This window comes from Brugia malayi (assembly GCF_000002995.4).
Source record: "Brugia malayi strain FR3 genome assembly, contig: Bm_v4_ChrX_scaffold_001, whole genome shotgun sequence".
NCBI lineage: Eukaryota > Metazoa > Nematoda > Chromadorea > Rhabditida > Onchocercidae > Brugia > Brugia malayi.
This window is the reverse complement of record NW_025062479.1, coordinates 5143383-5163194: the sequence shown is the minus strand read 5'-3', so window position 1 is coordinate 5163194 and position 19812 is coordinate 5143383. Positions and strand designations below refer to the sequence as shown.

General features: G+C 36.3%; 2 protein-coding genes across 2 annotated transcripts in view; one reads left to right on the top strand and one right to left on the bottom strand.

Moving 5' to 3' along the window:
• Positions 1 to 5986: 5986 nt before the first annotated feature.
• On the top strand, positions 5987 to 7329 carry Bma-arl-8 (Uncharacterized protein; the record flags this gene model as incomplete). The annotated part of the gene is made up of 5 exons (XM_001899303.1): positions 5987 to 6109; positions 6236 to 6316; positions 6677 to 6912; positions 7056 to 7126; positions 7283 to 7329. The coding sequence occupies 5 exons, from the start codon at positions 5987 to 5989 to the stop codon at positions 7327 to 7329; spliced, it is 558 nt and encodes a 185-aa protein (XP_001899338.1).
• A 1910-nt stretch (positions 7330 to 9239) lies between these two features.
• The window catches only part of Bma-unc-22 (Uncharacterized protein), a gene marked incomplete at both ends in the record, with an annotated part of 35778 nt that continues 25205 nt past the window's right edge, over positions 9240 to 19812 (bottom strand). The window contains 28 exons of the mRNA XM_043073684.1: positions 9240 to 9338; positions 9447 to 9643; positions 9754 to 9934; positions 10034 to 10283; positions 10477 to 10682; positions 10757 to 11004; positions 11211 to 11388; positions 11551 to 11741; positions 11866 to 12071; positions 12210 to 12397; positions 12467 to 12593; positions 12705 to 12857; positions 13062 to 13403; positions 13544 to 13747; positions 13891 to 14047; positions 14153 to 14364; positions 14449 to 14667; positions 14776 to 15056; positions 15224 to 15431; positions 15575 to 15816; positions 15942 to 16190; positions 16285 to 16649; positions 16735 to 16923; positions 17033 to 18089; positions 18392 to 18559; positions 18677 to 18859; positions 18992 to 19176; positions 19297 to 19717. Coding sequence (XP_042929618.1) covers positions 9240 to 9338; positions 9447 to 9643; positions 9754 to 9934; positions 10034 to 10283; positions 10477 to 10682; positions 10757 to 11004; positions 11211 to 11388; positions 11551 to 11741; positions 11866 to 12071; positions 12210 to 12397; positions 12467 to 12593; positions 12705 to 12857; positions 13062 to 13403; positions 13544 to 13747; positions 13891 to 14047; positions 14153 to 14364; positions 14449 to 14667; positions 14776 to 15056; positions 15224 to 15431; positions 15575 to 15816; positions 15942 to 16190; positions 16285 to 16649; positions 16735 to 16923; positions 17033 to 18089; positions 18392 to 18559; positions 18677 to 18859; positions 18992 to 19176; positions 19297 to 19717 — 6906 coding nt within the window. The remainder of the gene's footprint in view (positions 9339 to 9446; positions 9644 to 9753; positions 9935 to 10033; positions 10284 to 10476; positions 10683 to 10756; positions 11005 to 11210; positions 11389 to 11550; positions 11742 to 11865; positions 12072 to 12209; positions 12398 to 12466; positions 12594 to 12704; positions 12858 to 13061; positions 13404 to 13543; positions 13748 to 13890; positions 14048 to 14152; positions 14365 to 14448; positions 14668 to 14775; positions 15057 to 15223; positions 15432 to 15574; positions 15817 to 15941; positions 16191 to 16284; positions 16650 to 16734; positions 16924 to 17032; positions 18090 to 18391; positions 18560 to 18676; positions 18860 to 18991; positions 19177 to 19296; positions 19718 to 19812) is intronic.

Here is a 19812-nt window from a genome sequence, read left to right as displayed (position 1 = left end):
TGATAAACCTGAACATCAAGTACAAGCTTTAGTACTGTTTGACGTCGGCGCAGATGCGACCTTTATCTCACAAAGGCTAGCTCATCGACTAAATCTCCTAGAAACTGATGAAGAAGAATATAAGATCTCCTCCTTTGGCAATAGGACTCCTCGAGTATGCCGCACAACTCAAACACAAATTGGAGTGAAAACGGAAAACTCCGATCAAGTGACTATCCAAGCCACTATAATGGACTATTTGACAAACGATCTTCAAGTGATGGAAGTGGTAGACAAAGGTGAGAATTACCATCTTAAAAGTTACAAGAAACAACCTGACATAGTTATAGGAGCTGACTATTTCTTCAACTTTATTCATATGGAAAACGCTCAGCAACTAAAGTCAGGATTCACTTTACTGAACAGCAAAGTTGGACCTATCATAGCAGGAAGCGGTTATACAAATGAATTGTGCCATCACCAGATCTTTGCAACGAAGACATCTCAAGAAAACCGTGCCCCAGATATAGATCAATTTTGGAAGTTAGACTGTATTGGCATCCAAGATCGATCTGATACACAAGATGATGAACAAGCACTGGAACAATTTAAGAAGAGTATCACTAAACAAAATGGAAGATACGAAGTACGTTGGCCATGGAAACCATGCAAAGGCAAATTGAGCGATAATTATGGATTATGCGTCAGACGTTTGCGAATGCTAATAGCACGACTTCAGTCCCATAAAGAGGAATTACAAGAATATGATAAAGCAATACAAGATCAACTACAATCTGGCATAATCGAAGAAGTACAATCACAAATGAATCAAGATGGAATTATTCATTACCTGCCACATCATGATGTTCGTAATCCAGGTAAAACTACCACTAAGTTAAGGATTGTTTATGATGCTTTAGCGCACATAAAAGGAATGAAAAGTTTAAATGAAGTATTATATCGTGGATCAATTAACCTCCCAGATCTTGTGGGAGTATTATTACGCTTTAGAATGATGAAAGGGGTAATCACAGCTGACATTGAAAAGGCATTCTTACAAATACAGTTACACCCTTCAGAGAGAAATTGTACTCGCTTCCTTTGGCTAAAGGAAGTAGAAGGGAGTGTATCCAATGAGAATATAAAATGTTACCGTTTTAGAAGAATCCCGTTTGGAGTAATATCATCCCCCTTTTTACTATCTGCTACCTTGAATTATCATTTGGAAAACCACGTTAGTGAATTAGCCGCAGAAATAAAGAAAAATCTTTATGTGGACAACGTTATTGTGTCATCAAACGGAACGCAGGACGCATTAGAAAAATATGCAGAAATGAAATCCATCTTCAATGAAGCCTCAATGAATCTAAGGGAGTTCTTATCTAACGACGAAGAATTTTATGCAGAACTGCCACAGCAAGATCGAGCAACAAGAAAAAATACGAAAATCCTCGGCATCTCATGGAATCCCTGTCAAGACGTCATTCAGATAAAATTAAATCCATGAACTGACCGAGAACTAACAAAAAGAACAATCTTACAGTTTGTTGCATCACAATATGACCCACTAGGATTTTTAGTTCCAATAATGGTAAGATTTAAAATATTTTTGCAAAATTTATGGAAAAAGAATAATTCGTGGGATCAGATATTAGATGAGCAAGACCATAAGCAATGGAAATTTCTTATTGCTGAATGGGCAACGGTCGTAAAAGACTTACCGCGATTTGTAACAACTTCTACAGATTTAATTGGAATACATGTATTTACTGATGCTTCAAGCGTAGTATATTCAGCAGCAGTGTATTTAGTGAGTCAGGATATGCAAGAAACAAAGTCATCGCTCATTTTTGCAAAATCTCGCATTGCTCCTATTAAAGGTATGACAATACCGCGTCTAGAGCTAATGGCCATACTAATCGGAACGCGAGCAGCGCAATTTGTCATGACACAGCTGGATATCGTCAATACAAGGATAATTTTATGGTCGGATTCTAAATGTGCTTTACATTGGATAAAAAACCATTCTAACCTATTACCAAGATTTGTTCAAAATCGAGTCGAGGAAATACGTAAAGCGAAATTTATTTTTCGTTATATTCCATCAGCAGATAACCCAGTAGACGTGGCTACTAGAGGTCTTAATCCAAAACAACTTAGAAGTTTTACACCATGGTGGCATGGACCGTCGTGGCTAGTAAAAGGAGAAATCAGTTGGCCACAATGGGAATACGAATTTGCCAACAATGACGAACCAGAAGAAATCACTATATCAGTAGTCTCGCGAATATGCAAGGATCATAACTTTCAATTTATTGATAGCAAACGTTTTAGCAAATGGCGAAGACTGTTACGAACAACAGCGTGGATCCTTAAATTCATTCGATTAACAACTAAAGGCAGATTATCATGGCTACAGTCTGTTTCAATCGAAAGAAATCGATTTACAGCTGAAGATTACAAAGTGTCAGAATGGCTGTTAATTAGACAAGCACAATCTGAAGGAATCAATGACGACGAAATAAACAAGTGGAATTTATTCCACACCGAAGATGATAAATTATGGAGATCTACTAGTCGACTCGTGAACTCGGAACTGCCTGAAACTAGCAAATATCCTATCTATCTCCCTCGACACAACCCAATAACAGAACTCCTTATACTACACGAACATGAAAATCTATGTCATTCAGGTATCGCCCATACACTTTCAGAATTAAGGAGTAGATTTTGGATTCCCAAAGGCAGGACTGAAGTAAAGCGAATAATAAACAGATGTCGAATCTGTAAACGTTGGAACTCCAGATCGTTTAAATTACCACCAATGGCAAATCTTCCGGAAACTCGTGTCAATCGATCTAGAGCCTTCGCACGTGTTGGCGTGGATTATTTTGGCCCTCTTTCAATCAAGAGCAATAGCGTGTCAACAAAAAGGTGGGTAATATTATTTACATGCTTTACAACAAGAGCCATGCATCTCGAATTAGCAGAAGACCAATCCGCAGAAATCTTTTTGCATGCTATCCGAAGATTTGTTGCGAGACGAGGGTGTCCTGAGCTAATTCTGAGTGACAATGCCACTCAATTCCAGGCTTTCAGATCTCTTATGACACAAGTCAAAGTCTCCAACTTCTTAGCAAAGGGAGGAATGACTTGGAAAAATATTATACCAAAGGCTCCGTGGCAAGGAGGAATCTACGAGAGATTAATTGGGTTAGCGAAAAATGCGCTAAGAAGAGCCATCGGCAGAAAATTCCTAGCGGAAAGGGAATTGGTAACATTAATTGCAGAAGTTGAAGGTATACTTAATACCCGACCACTAACTTAGCCAATTTTGACGATTGCGTCATTATACGTCCAATTGATTTTATTTTGCCTAACGCTTCGCTCCATCTACCTATAAATGAAGTTTATAGCAGGCAGGAAGAATTCACCCCTTATAGACTAGATACCAGAGAAAAACTCGTGAGACACTGGGAAAGTACCCTTAAAACTCTCAATGTTTTTTGGGAAATCTGGAGAACCGAATATTTAACTAGCCTCAGAGAACGCACGCAAAGGGAAATTACCTCATCCAAAGGAGCACAAAAAAGAACTCCAAGAAAGGGAGAGATTGTACTCTTAAATGAAGCGGGAATTCCAAGAGGAATGTGGAAATTATTACGGATCAAGGACATCAAAATCGATAAAGACGGTAAAGTTAGGAACGTTCAGGTGGAAACTCCCACTGGGAAACTTCTCGATCGTCCAATAAATGTCTTGTATCCTCTCGAAGTTAATGATGAAGAAATTCATCTTAAACCTAATAAGAAAGAAAATATGAAAATTCCGAAAACCGAACAGAACACTGAGGAGCTCCAGGAACCTATTGCGATGCGAACTAGGAGCAATACAAAACGACAATCTCGATTAAAGGAGAACCAAACAACTACCACCGCACCATCATCAGAAACCTGTAGAGATTTACACGATCAAGGACAGATCAATGGAAATAAACAAGCCCCACTTTCTTATGAACCCCACGCATTACCTACCTTTTCTGGTCGGGAGTGTCGTGAAAGACGAAATATTTAAATTATTATATCCAAAACTAACAAATTCCTCTTATCTAATTCCTTTTCCTCGCACAACAAAAACCCTTTGTTAGCAAACCCTTCGTTAGCAAAACCCTTTATTAGCAGTCTTTGTTTCATATCATTTAAATGTCCTCCTCTGCCGAATATCTGGTCAGTTCAGTTCTGTATATAAACTAATCCTGTTAACAATCTTCTTTGTTCATCCATGAGAAATCCTCCCATCTAATCTCCATTCGTTAAATCAGTCTTATATATAACCCAACCAATCCTTCTATAACCATCATTTGCTTTATGTTTTGGGTGGTATTGGGATGCGTCTAATACTTTATAATTTTGTGTTATTTCACCATTTTTATATTATTGCATTTTTTATAGTTTACGCGTTTGTTAAACGGTGTAGCATCCGTACAATATGTATAAAGCGCTATTATTGCTTCATGTTAAATAAAGGTTTAATTACCCAAGTTTGAGGTTTCACGACAGCCGGTGAATTCTAAAATCTGCCTTTATAATGGATAATTTTGGAAAATATTAAAGTTAGAGAAAGTGTCAGACAGTATCAACAATTTTCTAAGCTACCCGAGATGCCGCGGAACGGATTCAGAGTAGGTATTGGTTTAGGAGCGAGAAGTAGTTTAAATAAATACAAGAGTCGTTAGGTATCCAGAATAGAACAGTTCAATTCGTCTCTCTATGCGTGGCTACTCTGAATAGAGAATGAGGCGTAAGGTGATACTTATGCTATATGTGTAAATCCACAGTTGGATAGACTAAAAATGACACCACATGGAATAGCGGGAAAGGATTTAAGAAAACTCAAGACAGTTTTGATTTCCAATATCAACGGTGCGTATGATGAAGCACAGGATATTTGGAAAGCTTGCTTTTCCTTAGAAAAAAATTAAAAAATGAATACTATTTCCGATGTAGCATGTATTCAAGGGAATCACTGCAGTTCGTTAGCAAAGAGCGAAGGCTTGTTTCACCGAATTGGTATGACCGGACAACCAAATACCATCTAACTCATGTGAAAAGAACTTGGCTTGAATCCTACCTCAAATTTTCAAAAAACGAGGAACTTCGAATGTTTTTTAAAAAAATTTTTGTCAGGTACCGCTAGTATATTTACAATGATTTGAAGTGTCATCGTTACGAACCATTTAGCTGCAGCATATCTTTTGGATCCTAAAATTCTTTTATACGATGGGAGGTTTGTGATTCTGCGGTAGTCCTTGTGTTTTTCTGCGCTTCTTTTGTGAGTACTTCCTAGAAAGGGTTTGGAATGAGTGATTGTTCAGGGAGCATGAGTTAACTCTGAGATATCCACATATGGTTTCTTTCTTTCTAAGAGTTATCACTTAACCTTTCTTTCAATATACCACGTAATGCAACAGTGCATCATTATTTTGTCACTTGCCGCTTCTTCATGATTTTGCAGTTATTCTTTAAAAAGATAATGGAACTTATCCGAACATTTATGAACAGTTTTTGTAGATAACTCTCATCCTGTTTGTTTTGCCATCTGTTGCTGACTATTCCATAGACTTCCTCACTCCGTCTTTACAACCAGTTCATATGTTACTTTTTTCTGATTTTGTGTGAATCTAAGAAAAATTAACAACTAAAATGAAACAACTCTTCTGCAAATGATAACTGATGGCCGAAAAATGTATTCCTTCCTATATATGTTTGGAATAAAATATAGGCACCTCATTTCTTGGAATACCAAATTTTCGCACTATAATTGGCTGTTGTTATTAATTTTTGGGTTGATTGTTGCATTTTTTGTTCATTGATTTTCGTGCACGCATTAATTCTGCTACATATGATGTGTTAAATCGATTTGGAAATTTGCATAAGGGGATATATCTGGTAAAATATACTGTATTTCTGTTCTGGTGTGGATCAGAGAGGAGGAGCGGACCGCAGCAATGTTGGCAATGATAAATCGTGTTTTGGATTGGATCCGAAGTTTATTCTGGAAAGAAGAGATGGAATTAACACTTGTTGGGTTGCAGAATTCAGGAAAAACTACATTTGTTAATGTTATTGCGGTATTAATTACACTCATCGTTTAAAATTCCAAGAAGTTTATATTAGACATAACTTGGAAATTACTGATTTTAATCAAATTTAAATCGGTCTTGTTTATTTTTCTATTTAGAAAACTATAGTTTTAGACTGGTCAGTTCACTGAAGATATGATTCCAACGGTCGGATTCAATATGCGCAAAATTACAAAGGGAAACGTCACAATTAAGGTAAGGTTGGTAGCTTTCTAGAAATCACTTAATGGAAATGCTATCGATAACAGCTACCAATGAATGATGGAGTTACACTTTAAAATATTACTCTTCATTTTTCATCTATTAATGTATTATAGTAGGAATCGATGTATTATTAAGAGCCTAGAATTTTATAGCATTCTAAAAATTTCCTGGAATGTTTGCAAAACATTCATGACAAATGAAATCATAGTAAGTTTGGTTATTGACCATAAAACCATGTAATATGACCACGTAAGATCTCCTGTTACTTCTAATTGATTTGATTTGACTGTTCGCAACTTAGCTATTCTAAATACCGTTGCTCTACCATAATATATTGAACACTATTTCAAGTTATGGGATATTGGTGGACAACCGCGGTTTCGTTCTATGTGGGAAAGGTATTGTCGCGGTGTCAATGCGATCATTTTTATGGTTGATGCTGCTGATGAAGATAAACTGGAGGCTTCAAGAAATGAATTAAGCCAACTTTTAGATAAGCCACAGCTTGATTCCATCCCTGTGCTTGTATTAGCAAACAAAAAAGACCTTCCCGGTGCCCTTGATGAGCGGCAACTTATTGAACGGATGTAAGTGATAGTAATTAAATATGTTAAACTTTCATAAATTCTTCGTTCCTACAGTTGTTCACTGAGTGGGAAATGACATGAGACCGTTTTGGTATTTGATGCACAACGTTTGAAGTAATTCATTTAATAGGATCTATTTCCAGGAATTTGTCAGCAATCCAAAACAGGGAAATCTGTTGCTACTCGATATCTTGTAAGGAAAAGGATAACATAGGTAAATTTTCACGTAATTATGTATAAAGACTACTGATTCCAGTTCCGTTTCAGTTTGTGAGATTTCAGTTTCAGGATTACAGGGGAAATGAAGTCAAATAAAAGGTTGAATAATGCTTGGTGTACTCATTTCCACTTACTGTATCCATCTTTTCAGATATAACGTTGCAGTGGTTAATTCAGCATTCTAAAAGTGAAAGATAATTGATGGCTCACTTACATACTGTTTTCTTGGTGAAATCGACCAGTCCTGTATCCGAATTTTGCTAATTTGTACGTGCAAACTGTATCATCTGCTGTCACTTCATCTCTTAGAACGCATTTGCTTCGTTCCTAAAACAATTTCGAAATAAAAAAGATGATTTAATGAAGGAATTTATAGATGGTATCACTTAGTGTTGGCGATTGTTCTTATAGAATTCCTGTTTCTCAAAATATCCTTCACTAGGCAATTCATTTCTGAGTCATCTGTAAGTTCAGATTAAGTCCTATTTTTTAGGATGTTTTATTGGAACTGCATTTGCTTAAATCACTTATATATGTCTTTTTTTTTTTTGCATCTCCTGCTTATTTAGTTCTAGTGTTATTTATTTGTGGACAGTTTTTGATTTCCTCTCCATCTTGTATTGTCGCAGATATCGTTCATTTATATTATATTCTAAAAAAGAGGGATGGAAATTTAGTCAAATTATATGCAAACCCATGTAGTAAAATTAAATTCTTTTGTATGTGTAACTTGTGGGCTTCTGACGGGGAATTGCTTTTTTCTTCATCTTGTACGCTTTTAATGACAACTATGACTCTGTGTAAAGGTATGAAAATACTACAAGTGAAATTGTTAGTTACATTCCAAATGATTTAACTTCTGGTGTAGAATACTGATATTTTTTTTTTTGCTTAAAATGAAAGCTTTCACATTCTTATGCTATTTCATATGCGTAATAGACACAGTGTATATGCATATAAATTATTTTTATTTGTGTATATAATAACCTGTAATAGCAGCCTTGATTCTCTTCATTTAAAAGGAAGAATTCGTCGAGGTTTTTTGTTTCACAAAGAATGCTGTTTATTAAACATTTTTTGATAATGGAACTTTTTTTTTTACTTCCTCATTATGTAAATTCATTTTATGTTAATGGCTAATAAGATTCCAAGTCAATCACAGAATCTTCGATTGTAAGGGAGTAGTTGAGCGCTGATGCAGTGGGTCTATCTTATGTACAACTGTCATGTGGTTAACTTAATTCAGTTTAAGTTTAATTACATTGGTTTTGTGTATTACAACAAGTTGAACATGGGACGATGTTTATTCGCAACTAGAAAAATTTTCGCTTTGGTCGATTTCCGCTATTTAATACAATTCTGATATCATTCGCTAGGATTGGTATGTTATTACCGAGGAGTGTATGACTTTTGTGGGGTATCACTGCCTGAAGAGGCATTTGAAGTCCTTTCAAGAACTCCAAAGATTTTTCCAAGACCAGAAGTTCAAAGTTTTCTTCCCTAAGCTCTAATATCACTGCCAGAAACTGTGGCTTGGATTGTACAGAGCATCTGATTAGGACTTTCTGGAAATACAATGATTTTAAAACAAAGTGAGAACTTAATCTAATTCATTCGCGAATTTTTTCTTGTAAAAATGTTTGTTGAAGTCTGAGCTCTCAAGTCTTTTTTGCGTGCAAATTCTTGAGAACAGTCATCTTCGTAGCCCTGCTGTTGTACTGTTCAGTTCTAGAAGTTTCTTCTTGACAAACCCGAAATTGTTGTTTAATGAAGCAATGCGATGACTAATCGAATTGCCAATGTATCATATGTCAGTTTTTCCATGCTGCATCCTAAAGCCATAGAAAGTTTCTTGCCTTCTTAGAAAGAGCTACTACTGAAGAATATTGAATCCGTGGGATATGATGAGTAAATTTAGAACGTGGATGTGTTAACGCTGAGCACAAAGAAGTATAATAAGCTAGAAGTTTTATACGACATTTATGTACAATGACATAAATAATAAATCACAATTTCAATTGACATGGATCGATGAAAGAGAAGGCTCATTCGATTTTAAGTATTAACGTATAAATTACGTCGATTTATATGTGTCGTTAACAGTATAATTATTTTTCGACCAGTAAAGCAGCTGCATATTTACATATCGCTTTTTTATCCTTGATTACTTTTACTACATAAATGCCTTCATCGTCAGGTTGGACATCCTGAAATTGTTAGGATAAATTATTCCCCGACTGAATTTCAAGTTCTTTATTTAAATAAATCACCACGAATTCTTCAAATAAACACGGACATTTAAGCATGTACTAAACCTTGAAATCTAATTTGAAAGCATTTCCAGATTTAACTGATTTGATACGATTGGATTTCTCTACTTTACTCAATCCTTTGAACCACTGCACTGTCCAATCTTCGCCATTTTCCATTTCAAGAACCAATTTACAGGGCGTTGAAGATTTGACCGTCACGGATTGTGGAAGTTTGCAAACAGCGCGTTCATTTTGTTTGTCTAAAATGGAATTGCAGTTACACTTCATTAAGCCTGCAAAAATTAATATCGCTTTAAATATTACTAGTTCTGGAGCAACATTCCAATTTGTGATACCAAAGTAAAAATACCAAGTACAACAAGTGACGCAGCTGACGTAAATGTTTTTCCACCATGCCGGAAGTCGATTTGATAAATGCCGTGATCGTCAGGAGACACCTTAGAGAGCTCAAGTCGATATTCACTGTCGCTTACTTTCATTGTCACATTTTCATTTGACTGGATTTCTTTTCCGTTTTTGAGCCATATTACCTAAATTTGAAGCAGTCATACATTATTTTTCAATATAAATTTATCTAGCATATATTTATAAAACTCTTTTGCTTAAACTGGAACTTTTTAAGCACAAACCTCATCCACAGCTCCGGAAGACAGTACTGAGAAGATGGCTGTTGAACCAGAAGCAACCTGAATTCCCTCTAGATGTCGAATTATCCGAAATTGGCCATCTTTTTCTAAGGTTTTTCCACCCATGTTGTTCATCACATCACCGTTTAAAATAGTCTGGTTTGCTGTTTCAGGTTGCTTTGCTGTCTCTTTAGCGGTCAATTCACCATTTTTCAGCGGTTCACCTACAGCATCATCCATCCCTGTAGCGCTTCTAAACACAAACGATTTCCAGCTTGAAGTGGTACTATATCAAATTTTTGGCCAATTTGTTGAAATTCAGCCTCATTCCTTATACAAATTTTAAACTATAATTTTCTACATTTGTCAGCGTCTTTGATGCCAGCCATTATGGAAAATAAATGCTATTCCTAAATTCTGCACCATAAATGTTACTTAAAACTTACTTTTTAATTATAAGTTCTGCTTTACTTGTTTCCGAACCTGCTGAATTACTAGCCTTGCAACAGTATTCCCCCGCATCTTGTTTATTAATGTTTCTGATTGTTAGTGAAGCTCGACCAGTGACAAAAGAAATTTTTAGACGAGAATCACCAATGATACGTTCACCGTTGTGGAGCCACTCGATAAGCGGTTCCGGATACGCAGTTATCTGCAAAGCCTCTTGTTCGCACTTTGAGAATTGATTTTGTCAGATTTCTGAGATTTAAATAAATCAGCACCCACCGTACAAGAGAATTCAGCTTGTTCGCCTTCGTTTACGGCAGTGTTCGACAATTTCGACATAAAAGTAGGTGGTTTATCATTATATTTTGCAGTTAAATCATCCCGAGACTGTGGTGTTGATGGCTTTATATTATGTTCCGGCAAAACATCGGCACTAGATTGTGAACGTTCGATATTGCCTGCACTGAGAGTGTCATAAATCCGTCTTGTACGAAGTGGTTTTACCGGTATTGATTCGCCGCTTCTACCTTGAAAAAAAGTTTTTGTGAAATGAATCAACACCTCGAAATTCTCAAATATTTCCTCAATTCCTCAAAATGTTAAGATGTGATTGTATTGATTCAGTAAGCGGAATTGCTATAATTTATATGTTAGTGGATGGATCAATCGAATATAATGCGTCAGACTTAAATGAATTCCTATACTGAACGTCAGTTAAAAGCATAGTTACTACCTTGTACATTGACACTACATTCGGTATAATCTGTTCCTAAACTGTTAGTTGCTTCACAACGATAAGTACCCGCATCGTCCATACGGGAACTGAATAATTCCATCGTGCACACACCGCTTCTATAGGTTAAATGTGCTCTATCCATGTTAATTGGTTTATCATCTTTGAACCATTCCACCTATACATAAATATTCAAATTTAAAATTTAGAATTACATTCTGAAATTCGAAATTAATTTCCATCCTTATGAATTTACAATGACCATCACCTAACACTATTTCAATAAAGTTGCTCATCAATATCATTTCCAAAATGCAGATTAAAATAAGCATAAAATCACCTTAGGAATTGGATCGCCTTGTACATTGCAGATTAATTTACATGGATGATTCTTCTGGATAAGACGTGACCGAAGATGGAAAGTGAATTTTGGAGCACTTTGGCGTTCTTTAAATAGTTCAGGTTCCCGCATAACATAAGCTCGTTTTTCAAATTCTGATATTATTGAATTGCTTTGTCTTCTAGTTGATTCTAAAAATTATGCAGCATGGTTTCAAGATTTGTAATGAAAGTTAATATCTAGTTTTCACATCATTACTGCTTAAAGTTGATAAACAAAAAGGAATTTAGGTTTAAATTTTCAAATTAAACTAACCAGTCACTTTCAGGAATGCAACTTCCTCTTTAGAACCATATGAATTCTTTGCTCGTACAGTGTACTCACCAGCGTCTTCTGGTCTAACCCTGTTTATTACTATCATATAATTATTATCTGTATATTTCTTCATATATTTGGTACTCTGCTTCAGTTCATCCGCTTCCTTATGCCAAGTTACTATTGGTGGTGATGAAGCGATAACTCTGCAATAAATTCTTTCCTTCTGGAAAATCTAATAAACTTAATTTTAGATGAAAACTAAAAAAAATTTTCAGGCGAGAACTTTAAAAAGATTTCAAAATTAAAATTTATATCGTTTCGAATATCAAAATATAACAAACCTGCATGAGAATGTAGCATTTCCACCTTCATCGCAGCTTGTACTGAATGGTTTAACGATGAATCGTGGCTGGCCTTCTTCTCTACTGAACCATGTATCGTGAATATGATATTCAGATGGACGATGCTTTTTAAGGGAGCTGTAGTTCGAAATGCGTCCGAGAGGTGGATTTGGTTCTGGCCAAGCGTCCTGATATTAATTTATTGGTGAAAAATGTTTGAGTTTTTTTCTACATCGAATATTGAAGATAATACTTACATATTTCCGTCTAACAGAGTCACGAACGGAATGATAGCGTTCATTGGGTATTTGCTGAGACGGTACATTACTGGTAGCACCATTTAACCAAGGATGTTCCAAAGCTTCATGTACGGTCATCCGACTTCTGTAATTAATTTATTCATTAATTAAACGAAGCACTTTTTCAAGAGTTGATTACTTATCCGGACTTTAAATGCCTTTACACAATAGTACAAATTAGTAAAATGAAAATTACTTTGGATCAAGCATTAGAATCTTCTTAATGAAATCTTTTGCATCCTGAGAAATACTTGCAAAACTAGGGTCATCCATGTTCCAGTCACATTTCTTTACATTTCGGAGAGTTTCGTCATCAGTTTCTCCACCGAATGGTGAGAGACCGGATAAGCTGAAAGTCTCAGATTTTTTGTGCTTTGCTTTTGAATTAAACTATTAACTAACGTGTAAGTAAGAGGCTGACTTACGATTAATCACTTGATAAGAGCCATAAGAACTGTTAATAAAGGCTTAATGATGCATAAGGAATTAAGATCAATGTGCATTTTTTCCAGATGTAGTTAGGGTAAATTAGGCTGAAAAAAAAAAAACTTACAGGATATAAGCAAGTACACCAACGCTCCACATGTCGGTATAGTATCCGACTGGTTCATTGGCAACTACTTCTGGTGCCGCAAATTCTGCTGTACCAGTTGTCACTTTTACAGTGTCTCTAGGATCTAGTTTTGCTGCTAGACCGAAATCGATCAACTTTAACTGGTCACTTTTCTTTGTTATGAACATAATATTCTCAGGTTTCAGATCCAAATGCACATAACTCATCTCATGCATATGACATAAGGCTTCACATATTTGTCGAATGTAACCGACCGCATCCATTTCCGACATACGATTCCTTTCATCGGAAATTTTCTCGAACAGCTCACCACCTGACATACTGCAAAAAATTTTAACGTTTTAATAGATTATAAATGTTGTTCAAAAATATTCTGAAAATTTATGAAATGAAGGACTGATGAAGAGAGATATCTGAATGTTCCTTTAACATTAAAATTAGTCAAGATTGAAGAAACGTACAACTCATAAACCATGACCATTTCTTTATCATCTTCAAAAGCATCGTGCAGATTTATCAGTTTCGGATGTCTAAGAACAGACATGGTATTAATTTCCTTGCGCACTGTATCCTTGTCCGCATCATGAGGAGTGTTAACAAATTTCGCAGCAAACGTATTACCAGTTGCTCTTTCAACACAACGGTGTACAGAGCCAAATGCCCCTCTGCAAAGTATTATTCAAATTTCTATGGAAATAATTTTGTAGAAACATCAACCAACTTTTGCTTCAGAAACTGCACACTTTCTTTTGAAAGATTTTTTCCCGCATTTAATTCGATTGCTTGAAAAACATTGAAAAAAACTTACGACCCAATTTCTTCAAGAATGTCGTAATAATCGTACACCGATTCTCGTTTTGGTTCTACCGGTTGTGGATAATATTCTTTCCAAACATCGATTACGTAAGCATCATAATTATCAGATGTTACTCCTTTCCCATGGACAATCCTACCCAAGTCGTCAACTGCAAAAATTGTGTGTGGAGTTGAAGATTTCACCATTCAGAATTTTTAAATGAATCAATTTCAATATAAATTAACACCAACGTATCTGAGAGAAATATCCTTACCATCATAACCTTTTTTCCGAATACGTTGCTCAGGAATAGTAATAGGGGCAGTTGGTTCGCACGGTTTTGATTGTCCGTATTTATTTTCGGCAATGATACGGAATTCGTAAGTATGCTTAGGTTTCAGGCCTTCTACTGTCAGATAAGTATAACGTGATCTGGCACATTGTTCCCACTGCCCGCTGGTTGCCTCACGTCGCTCAACAATATAGCTAGAAATTTAAATTAAGTTTTTTAAAAATAGTTTTTCAAAAATTTTTGTTATTGATATAATGAAAAGATTCAAAAAAACCTACTTAGTAATCAGAACGTTTTCATCCAGCGCCGGAGTTTTCCATGACAAAATAACAGCTTCATCTAGAACATTTTCAACAATAGGAAATCGCGGCGGATCCGGTCTATCAGCAACAGTTAAACTTATAGTAGCGGAATCTGAACCAACATTATTTTCTACAACTACTCGGTACTGCCCAAAATCTTCTCGTGTACCATTCGAGATTGTCAAAGTTGTAAACCTAAAAAGTCATAATATAAAGTTTTGGTAAGAATGAACTATAAATTTAAATTTGATTAAAATTGATCCCAAAAAAGTTAAAACAATTAGTAAAGAGTTAAAAACTTACTTTTCATCGGTAATAATTTTATATTTGTCAGAACCGCTAATTGGTTCAGCATTTTTGAACCACTTTGCTTTAGGTTGTGGAAACGCTTTGAATGGAACTTTCAACTCGATGCTTTCATTTTTCTTTGCTTCATAACCTCCATGGTACTGTGGTGGAAGGAATACACGGGGTTTAGAACAAACAGTCATTTGTGCTTGCGTTGATTTGGTGCCATTAGAGTTCGTTGCACGGCAAGAGTACTCGTCGGTATCATCAGCATGCAAATCATTAATGACCAGTGTCTGGAAAAATGCACCTTGTTGAATTATAAACAAAATCCTTGTTAAGAAAAACCAAAACTATGAAGAGCCTTCAGTAATTCGAACAATCGCATAATATTCAAAAATACAACTAACGATGTTAGATATTTTCTTAATTCTCATGAGTTCTATCGAAAAATACATCTTACTTGTGTGTCACCCTTGTCGTAGATGCTATATTTGGAAGTTTCGATAAGCTCTCGGAGACCTCTGTACCAACGATATTCCGGTTGTGGATTGCCAGTTATTACGCATTCTAAAGTCACCGATCGTCCTTGTTCACCATATAGGTCGGTAAGCGGAGTAACGATTGTTGGTGCTTGTCCAGATGACAAATGAACATATTTGACAATATCACTGGAAAATTAAGTTCTAGGATTAGAAAGCTGAAACTAAAAGGTTTGTTTTTTTTTTCTTCGTTTACTGATTCACTTTTTTCATGGTTTGAGGTTAAATTTTTAACAAATAGTAGATTAACATCTTTGCAGTTAAAAAAATACCTCACAGATGGTTCAGAATGGCCAGCATCATTGACAGCAAATACACGAAATTCATAATCACGATTTTCTATCAGATTATTCACGACACAAGAAGTAGATGGATTTGTATTATAATTACATTTCTGCCAAATATCTGTACCAGCTTCCCTTTTTTCAATCAAGTAACCACGGATGCGACCTCCTCCATCGAAATTTGGACGAGCCCAACTCAACGTCATAGAATTTTCACCTATATTCACACTCTGAAATATACTCCATCTGTTGCCTTTCATCTATAAATTAAAAAAAAAAGAAACTATAACTTCATCCAAAGATGCCTTCATTTATAAAAGAGTTTGAAATCGACCAATTTTTCCAGAAAATTTACCTGAGGTTTTCCAGGAGATGAAGGAGGATCGAATGGCAGCCGTGCAATAATTGACTGGTCACCAACGAGGGGTGGACCTTGCCCATTTTCGTTTACGGCACTAACTCTGAATTCATATTCGTGTCCCTCGAAGAGGTCACTAACCAAATAGTTAGTATCTTTTATAAGTGTTGCCACTTCAGTCCATTCATCCTTTGTTAGGTTGCGCTTTTCGACAACGTAATTGCTTATACGTGCACCGCCATCACTCTATAAAAAATTTTTAAATCTGTTTTAATCTAATGAAAAATATTTCAGAAATTGAACTGCGAAGAAGAAATTCGAAAGGAAAAAAAAAACTAACCACTGGAGGTTTCCAACTAAGTAATACTTGAGATAAATTCAAGCCTGAAAATTGTAATGGCCCTTGAGGTGCTGACGGTAGCCCGGTTACATTCAGCCAGAAACCAGTATTCGCTTCACCGCTGTCGTTGCTTATTGTTAACTCATAACGACCAGCCTCACTGCTATGGATCGAAGGAATAGTAATGATAACGTGATTATCGAAATCCACGAAATGGATGTTGGGATGATCCGCAGGTATTTCTTTCTTGTTTAGGGTAAATGTATAATTAAAAGGACCGGTGCCAGAGAAGTAAATCTTTAGGCGTACTAATTCACCATCGGCATATATAGCATTTGCAACACCTTTTTCAATCACAGGTGGAGCTGAAATTTAAGCTTAAAATCAAAATTCTGTTAAAGAAAAATTTTTTTTCAAAACAATAGTAAGAAACAGCTCAACAAGTTCCACCTTGAACAAGTAATGCTGCAGTAGCAGAATCGGAACCATAAATATTTGACACTTCACAAGTGTATTCACCAGAATCAATATCCCATACTTCTTTGATGATAAGTTTGAAAACTTCATCCTGTGCTTCAGTGCGATAGCGTGCACCTTCTGGTATTTCACGTCCATTACGTAACCAGCGTGCGGTTGGTGCTAAAAAAATACCCTTATTATTAAAGCTTTTAAAGTATTTTTTAAAAAAGCTTCAAGATTCCAATGTTTGGAATTGAAGTTCATTAATGAATCAAGCAGTTTAAATTACCTGGTCTGCCAATAGCTTCACATGTAAATACTGCACGGCGATTATAAGGCGAAGCTGTGTTCGCTGGTTTGACAACAATTACAGGCTTAGAACCACCCATCTCCTGGATTTTGATTGGTGACGAAGGTAATGATGGTAAACCTTTTCCGTATTTATTGATAGCTGTAATTCGGAATTCGTAGTCATGAAATTCAATCAGATTAGGGACTGTGAATTCATGTTGCTGTACATTGTAGTCACTAACAACTCTCCAGCTCTGGATACCAACTTCTCGGCTTTCCACAATGTATCCAGTTATTTTGGAACCACCGTCATCAGTTGGTGGAGCCCAGGTGAGCGTTACGTGATTTCTTCCTATCGCTTCGACAGATATTTGGGTCGGTGGGCCAGGTGGACCAAATTTGAGTTTAAGTTGTACTTTTTCTGATGGCAGCGATGGTTTTGACAGACCAGCTTTGTTCTTAGCGATAACACGGAATTCATATTCACCTTTATCCTTTAAATTCTGAACACGGAAGCTGGTAGCCTCTAGTGGGCGGGCACTGGCATTTATCCACTTACCAAATGTAGGTTCCTTGTACTGCAACACATATCCGAGAATCCTCGAACCTCCATCTAAAGGTGATTCCCATTCCACTTCAGCCCATGTACTGTCTATGTCACGAACAGTGGGTGGATCTGGTTGTGAAGGTACCTTAAACTGATAGCAAGCAACAATTGGCTCATTTACTGCATTTGGTCCTGATATACCGTACTGATTCTCCGCCCTAACTCGGAATTTGTAGCTCTCGCCTTCATTAAGACCAGTTACTACATAATTGGTACCACGTACGAATGAACTAATTTTCTCCCAGACATCATCTGACGGCGTATTAACGCAACACTTTTCCAAGATATAATTTGTGATATGAGAGCCTCCATCATCATCTGGAGGTTCCCAATCCAAAACGCAGGAATCTGGTGTGATATCGGAAACTATAAAACTCTTTGGTGGGGATGGACTATCGACAACTAGTAATCTGACATTGACGCTGTCCGATCCAGCATCATTTTCCAGCTGAAAATAAATTTTTTCCTTTGATTTGAAAATACTTCAAAAATGTACTTATTTTTTCACGTGCCTTTTTAAAGCATGCTCATTTGCATATCCACAACTTTAAAGTCTACACGCAATAACTAGTCAAACGATGACTAAAAGTCGATTTTTCTTTCGTGACTTCCATGGTATTGAGCGAAAGAAACAGTGTCGTAAAGGTTGAGAAGCATTTCTTCTTAGTGTTGAAAACTTTCAGTGTTTCATGTTCCTAAAAGATTGAAATTTTCGGATGCTTTTCAGCTTACTAAAAAGCAACTACTTACCTTAATGGTGTAGGTAGCCGTATCGTCTCGTTCACATTTTTCATATAACAGCTGTGTCAAAAAGTCGTTTGATTCAAGTCTTAAACGTTTTGACATCTCATCAATTGGCTTACCATCCTTATTCCAGATTATTTCCGGAGACGGACTTGACGAAAATGGCACCAAAATCTGCAAATTTAATTTTCATTTCAAAAGTTAGAAGATATGACCAATTTGAAGATATAATTCCAAGTCATCGAGATTTTATAAGGTTTTAATCAGCAAATAATCGCTCTATTGACCTACCTTCGCTGAAGATCCAACGTGAGCAATAATGTCTTTGCCAAATAAAGCAAGCTGAATCCTTGGCCTCACAGCTTCCATCTGAGCCGTAATTTGTTCACTGTTTTGACTCCATGGACTTTGGCCAACTCCATTTACTGCTGCTATACGGAATTCATAACGTTTGTGTGGTGTTAAACCAGTGACCTAGAAAAGAACAGTTCTGAACGTAGTTCGATAATTGATTTGATCATTTTTACTAGCCTTCTTGCTGTCTTCAGGCGATTTGTTACGTCACATGATTAATGTTAGAAGATTATGAACTTTTATGATCCCTACCCGGTACTGCGTATCGTTGATAAGGCCAAAAGCGCATCTTGACCAGTCATCACCTATTTTACGCTTTTCCAACACGTAACCTTGTATTGGTGAACCACCATTTTTCAACGGTTGAGTCCAATGCAACGTAATGGTATTCTCAGTTGTTGCAATAGCTTCTGGTCTCCCAGGAGCATCAGGGTTACCTAAAAAAAGTGGACCTCATGTGCTTACAAATAGCTAGATAGTAAAAATACAATTTCTAGTTTTGAGAAAAATTTCTCTATTAGCAAAACTGAAGTTCTAATGAAGCAGTTGAAACTTACTAAAAGGATCTTTTGCAGTAATCGGTTCCGTTGTTTCAAGTGGTTCACCAATGCCGTAGTGGTTTTCAGCCGAAACTCGAAATTCATATGGATGTCCATTTTCTAAGTTACGTACTCGGAAACTGGTACCAGCTGGCTGACCAACTTTGGTCCAGGTACCATCCGATTCACGTTTTTCCACCACATAATTGCTTACACCAGCACCGCCATCATCAAGTGGCGGACTCCAGTGAAGTGTTATTGCATCACCGACAATTTCACTTGCTGCTATTGGACCTACAGGTTTACCTGGCGGTGACAACACGTTAACATTCACTTTTGTGCTATCCTTACCGAAACGATTACTTAATGTAACACGATACGGCCCAGCATCTGATCTTCTCGCTGACTTTGTTGTTAAAGTCACAAAACCGTCGCTTACCTGAATTTCAAACTGTTGTTAATTATATTTTATTCCCTTCCAATGATTGAAAAAAGTAATGATTAAAAAAAATTGCCAAAAAAAGCAGTGATTAA